This window comes from Notothenia coriiceps, unplaced genomic scaffold, assembly GCF_000735185.1.
Source record: "Notothenia coriiceps isolate Sejong01 unplaced genomic scaffold, NC01 NC01_scaffold00011130, whole genome shotgun sequence".
NCBI classification, from domain to species: Eukaryota; Metazoa; Chordata; class Actinopteri; order Perciformes; family Nototheniidae; genus Notothenia; species Notothenia coriiceps.
The window spans coordinates 131-6,853 of record NW_011343831.1 but is presented as its reverse complement, the minus strand read 5'-3'; the positions used below and the strand labels follow the sequence as shown (position 1 = coordinate 6,853).

Here is a 6,723-nt window from a genome sequence, read left to right as displayed (position 1 = left end):
GGTTAAAATATCCTCACTGCTAAACTTCCTAGACGTTTACAAAATGTAGCTTACAATTTTGCAANGTGTGTGTGTGTGTGTGTGTGTAAATGATGAATAGAAAATGTCTCTGTGTGTGTGTGTGTGTGTGTGTGTGTGTGTGTGTGTGTGTGTGTGTGTGTGTGTGTGTGTGTGTGTGTGACAATAACAAATTTACCCAGGGTTTAGTTCCATTGTGTCCCCAACATCACCCTGTTAATCATTTATGACTGAAATCACCTTTTTTAAACAAGGTTGTTCTGTTTTACACTTTGTGCACTTCACAGTGGTAACACGGGGGGAGACACATGGAGCCTGCATGATGCCACTCCCTCTGGTTCAGCTCACTTAGTCTGGACACCATCGAGCAGCCTTTAATTCAATCAACCGTGCTTTGCATTCAGACCTGCCTTACTTGTCTTACAGTTTGCTGGGCTTGCTGAACTTCAGTATAGCACACTGCATATGTTCAGTCATGTTTAGTGCTTCTTACAGGAGGTTGTCATTTTCAAACACCTTTTGTACAGTTTCATCACAACCTCTGTCATGAACCAATGAAATTGGAAAAGAGCAGAATACTGGAGAACTGGAGAAGACTGAACTGATGTCTGACAAACTAAATATGTATGGAGAAAGGTCAATCATATGTATCCTGCACAGGGTCTGCAGTAAGCTTTTTTATCTAAAGAAGATATTTTGAGATTAAAGTTGACTTTGATGTCATTTTTTTCAAATCTTCGAGTCAAAACAATCTTAGCGTGACATCATATCGTCTCTCTCTCTGACTTTCTATTTGCTTTACCTGGCAGTCTTTAAGGGAACCTATTATGCTCCTTTGGGGTTCCCTCGCCTGTAGTGTGTAGCTATATGGTTTATAGGTATGGTGTTGTGTGTCCTATCACAACAGAGCGGGCCAGCTAACCAATGAGAGCAGACTGGGCTCTGGTTTCAGACAGAGGGTGAAAAGAGGTGCTGCAGCACAGGCAGTATAAGAAGAATAAAGAGCTTTTTGAACATTAAAGCATGGAGACATGTCCCAGTAGAGACACTTAATGCTGATATGAACCTGAACATGTGAATAATAGGGCCCCTTTAACTTGTATCAGCTATGGGCAGACAGCTCTTCACGTCTCTGTTGTGTGACTACCCGAGAATGTCAACGTATAAAGTCCAAAGTTTAAATAGTTTTATTGTATATATATTAGAATTATCTCAAAGGTACTTTAAAAAGTACCTTGGTACATGTACGCAGCAACAATACAAATATATTTAGGTTGGCAACTGATGCTGGGGCCAATGAGAGGGGAGTCACTGTGAATAGAGAACCTATGTGATAGGGTCTGTATGTTGTGTCACTGTCACTTTAGCAACGGCTAGCTGTTAATCCTGTGTTGTTTACCTCTCTGTTACCTCCTATGTTGACTTTTAAGATACCCTCTAAAAAAAATCTCTCTCAGGGTGAAATAAATGGGAATTCAATAATTGGTATTATTAAAGTGTGTCATTCGTTTAACATGGTTAAAAAGGGAAACATTACAAATAACACAGCTTCAACAATTTATAGCCTACTACTTCTGACCTCAGTCGTGCGAATAGAGGCTAAACTAACTTGTTGTCACTTTGTGTGCACACTCCTCTCGTCTGGTCGCGTGAAGCGGTGGATACACGGATATGCTTCCACGCGCTCCCACCAGCCAGGGCTCGTGTGACGCAAAGAAGTCTACTTAAAGCTGGATTAGCGCGCGCGGAGCTCCTCACTGCGCGCAGTCACACAGAAGCCGCCTTACGTGCAGAACACAGCGGCTCAGAGCGCTTATCACCGCCCGGAGAGGAGAGGAACACATATCCAAGCTTTCACTGGATATTTCCCGAGATCTCCCAGAGGAATAATCTGATCCTCGGGTTTTTATTTCTGCACAATTTTCTCCTGAGTGTTATCTTCTCCGAATGAGCAACCATGGCGGAGTGGACCATATTAGAGCGGCTGTTGGAGGCGGCTGTCCAGCAACACTCTACTATGATCGGAAGGTAAGAGGTGGAGAAAAAAAAGAAAAGAAAGATGTCCTCCTTCTCTTGAAAAAGTTTTACATCAAGGTCAAAAAGAAAAACTATGCCAACCGAGTGTAGAGTTTGAGAATCAGAAGAAGAGCATCACTGAGACTCTGTTAAACCAGATAGCGTTAACACGTGTACTGTTTTAATCTTTAAAAAAACATTATTAAGGGAACGCACAAATCTAAACTTCAATTGTGTTAAGTCAAACCACCACAGGAGGAGTGTGATGTAACGTGTTGTTTCAGTACTGGACAGCTCCAGGATCAGCTCCACCCTTAATACACCCTGCCACCACCTGAAGGTCTATCCGGGGATCCACTTCTGTCTAATAAGGCACAGTTCAAAGATGCATTATTATATTAAAAATGTTAAGTCATTAATGAGATCAATGATATCTCTTTGGCTGGGCAAACTGCCAATCTGATAAATTTCAAACCAAAGGGATTGTCCAGAAACTGGGCAGCTAATAGTAAATAGTGATTATAGGTTTATTCATTAAAAACAATGAATAAACACGTTTCAGTCGAAGCTTTGTGTCTTTTTGACGTAACATGAAATACAATTGCTATGTTAGATATAGATTTAATATATATATATTATAATAATTATAATAATTATAATAATAATATAAACATTTAATAATATGAAAAATATATACAAAAAAATAAAGAACACTTTTCCGCACTGCATTTTTCCTGCTGGATTTTATTTTGTTTTTCACAAATCTAATTTTTTTTTTTTTTAAAAGCAACAATAACTAACGATTATAACTAGATATAAATTGTGGTACAGGTTTAAATCCACCTTCAGGAAATGGTTTAAAGTAAATACCATTCATACTTGTATTGTGTAAGTGATCTAACCACTGCAGAGTGATACAGTTACAGGGGAGATGGATTGGTTTAGGTACAATGTATTGGGATCAAGGCTGCCTGGGGGGTAGAACAACGTGTAGAATTGAAAACATGCTTTGTATAATGCTCTGCAGAAAGGTAAACATAACATTGTAAATGTGGAGTAAAAAAAAAGCTAAAACATGCAAAAGTTGGCAAAAACATGGTTTATTTTACCATAATGACTACATCCCTGATTAAGATAACAAGAAACAGATTAAGTACAGGTCAAAAGAGGGTCCACTCACAGGGACACAGCTCCTAACACAAGTAAACCCAGGAGCCTCCAAATGATCAGTGAACACCCTTTTCCTTCCAAATATCACATGTGTGAAAACTGATACATTTAGAATTTAGAAAGAGTTCAATGAACAAAGTGCTTCAAAGCTTTAAGGTCCACCATTTTATATTTCCATCTGGGCATTGTTATTATGCAAGCACCAGATATCTACATAGTAATAGAGCTCTACCTGAAATATTAGCCCTCATGCTATCATCTGCTTCCTATTGGTCAGTCAGCCTGCCAGTAAAGCTGTCCTGTGATCAACCTAACGTCTTCCCACTACATTGGTTTGAATGCCTGTCGGACATTTTGGTACGTAAAATGGTCTGGTCCAGTGGTTTCTAACCTTTCTAGCTTGTTGCCCTTTGAAACAAAGCTATGTCTAATTGCGACCAGTAACATACCGATTTACCGTCTAGTGAGCGTCAATAATTAGAGTGCCAAATAAGTACAGTTATCCACTATTGCAGGAAAAAGATAAAAGATTAGAGACCCTAATTCTGAGGTAGGGACGTACCAATCCCAGACAAACCTCGGTGTTTACTGCCTCTAGGCTTTGACCCTATTGAAGATTATCAGGTAGCTATCTTTCTTGTAAAAAAAACAACTGTTACATTTCATTAAATGTAATTTAGCTTTTATCCAAAGCGACTGACATACACCTGAATACCATAGACATGCCTAAGGGGATCATTTGGTTTGGTAGGTGTCTTTCCCAAGGACACTTTATCATGTTGATTGCAGATGCTGGGGATCGAACCATTGACCCACTGACCGTTGGTATGCACCATATTTAAGATAAGTTTGATTTAGAATCACTCAGACAAATGTTTATGTTGTGATTAACCCAAAAAGACCAGGATCATGGATGCATGCAAAAGGGGTCCAGTATAGCAATACTTTTTTGTTATCTGGTCTTGAGGCTTGCTCACAAAAAGGGTGTTTTTAAATAACCCAGCTACTGTAAATGTGATTATATTTCTGGTTTCCCCGCAGGATCCTGCTGACTGTTGTGGTGATCTTCCGGATTCTGATCGTAGCGATTGTTGGAGAGACCGTGTACAACGACGAGCAGTCCATGTTCGTGTGCAACACCTTACAGCCGGGCTGCAACCAGGCCTGCTACGACCAGGCATTCCCTATCTCCCACATCAGGTACTGGGTATTCCAGATCATCATAGTGTGCTGCCCCAGCCTCTGCTTCATCACTTACTCTGTGCACCAGTCGGCCAAGCAGAAGGAGCGGCGCTTCTCCACCGTGTTCCTCTCCCTGGACAGAGAAATGGATTACTTGAAGAGAGATGACAGCAAAAAGATGAAGAACACCATCGTGAACGGTATTTTGCAGAACTCAGACAACTGCAGTAAGGAGGTAGAGTCCAACTCCATGATGAGCAAAGAATATCCATGCAGCTCACAAAAACGAACTACAAAGTCAAAACTGCGACGGCAGGAGGGCATCTCCAGGTTCTACATCATCCAGGTGGTGTTCAGAAATGGACTAGAGATTGGGTTTCTGGTGGGTCAGTACTTCCTGTATGGATTCAATGTCCCCGGGGTGTACGAGTGCGATCGGTACCCGTGCATAAAAGATGTAGAGTGCTACGTTTCCAGGCCGACGGAGAAGACGGTGTTTCTGGTCTTCATGTTCGCAGTCAGTGGTATTTGCGTGCTTCTGAACTTGGCAGAGCTCAACCACCTCGGCTGGAAGAAGATCAAAGCGGCTGTGCGAGGGGTGCAGGCCCGAAGGAAGTCCGTTTATGAGATCCGGAACAAAGACATGCCCAAGATGAGTATGCCCAATTTCGGGCGCACCCAGTCCAGTGACTCTGCGTATGTGTAACTGCCCAAAGGAACATGGGGAGGCTGCAGGACAGCTGTGTAGAAACAAGTCATCAAGAGCAATCATTCATATATTAGTATTTAGTCTTCAAATGAAACAAGTGAAAGCTGAGGATTTTCAGTGAAAGACCAATTACTGAAGAGAGCTTTGGACTGAATCCTCCTAACTGGAATTTGTATGTGGACCAATAATCTAGGTGACATCATGTTGTATTTAGCAGGTATTGATTTGATTTGTCTTTAATGGAGAGGTTCAGATGGACCGCAGATTTGTTTACTTGGCACTAGTAAACAAATATATTTTATTGTGGTGCAAAGTGTTTCTTGAAAGCATAAACTGATACAGTGTATGGCCAAATGTGTGAAGACAACTTAACATTAGTAATAATTGTATTTGGAGTCTTAAACTTGACATAGCTCCTCTGAAGCCACTGTCATTATACAGCTGTTTGCAATGGTTACATAGAATCTCCTGAGACTGGTGAACCACTGCTTGTGCAAAATGTTTGGGTAAACCAACCCCAACCTTAATCCTGGATTGGAAGTAAGGGACTTTGTACAAACTATGAGAATCTCAAACCAAAAGTACACTGAAAAAGACATCATGTTGGCCATAGTGTGTCTCATTTGAATTAGTATATTTTACACTAAAAAAATCAAATAAACAGCTCAGATGTAGTTGGAATGACATTCCAGTAGTTCCAAATATCACTTTCTTAGTACAAACACACACTCTGGCAGTAGAATCAATCTTTGGATCTGATAGCTTCATCTCTTACGAATCTCATCGGTTTGGGTGCATGTGCTCGGACCATTGACCTTAACCTGAGTGATCTCTCCTTTGCTTTAGCAGCAGGAATGTGGTGCCTGAACTAAAAGAAAAAATTATGTAAAAAAAAAAAAAAGATGTATTTCATTCTTAATGTTTCTTGTTTTCATGTCATTAAGTGCCATACATATAGAGTCATATTTATCTAGAAACTTAAGAAAAAACATGAAATCCCACTCATCATAACATCCTGAACTGTATGGAAATGGTGTCCTCCTTCCATTCAATTTGTAACATCAACACAGACAACCGCTGCATTGGTGCCATATGTCTGCCACCGGTGTTACCATTTTCAAGTGTGATGTAAATGATGCCACTTTTAAACAAATATGAATGCATGTGTAATAAAATGAAAGTTATTTTAAATAGTAAGTGTGGTGTCTAATGTTCAGGTTTTATGTTGTTCAACCTTTACATGGAGAAATCTGAAATAATGATTTTGATTTTCTGAATTGAGGTGGACAGCTGTATTTTGTCTTGTTTTTTCTAATAAATCTAACAAAAATTCAAAAACCAACAATGTTAGTCCGTCCTTTCTTATTTTCTGATGTTCCTACTTTGTCTGTTGCTTTTTGCTATAGATAGACTATTGGTTCCTGAAAACGAAAATCCTGAATGATAGTTTCATTGGCTCTACAGTATATAAAACCATATATCAGGCTTTGATACACCATACATGTTATTAGTCTAATAATAACAAATGCCTCGATTAGACTCCTTTGTTTACTTCTGTAACACAGAGACATCATCATGTATGGGAGGGAAATCTATTGAATGTTGACCAATCACATTACATTACATGT

The 6,723-nt window shown here is 39.8% G+C and overlaps 1 protein-coding gene across 1 annotated transcript; it reads left to right on the top strand.

Annotated features, from left to right (window-relative positions):
• Positions 1-1,690: 1,690 nt before the first annotated feature.
• Positions 1,691-6,214, top strand: LOC104946478 (gap junction delta-2 protein-like). Its single transcript, XM_010772313.1, has 2 exons — positions 1,691-2,046; positions 4,246-6,214. The coding sequence occupies exons 1-2, from the start codon at positions 1,976-1,978 to the stop codon at positions 5,090-5,092; spliced, it is 918 nt and encodes a 305-aa protein (XP_010770615.1). The 5' UTR covers positions 1,691-1,975; the 3' UTR covers positions 5,093-6,214.
• The last annotated feature ends 509 nt before the right edge of the window (positions 6,215-6,723 follow it).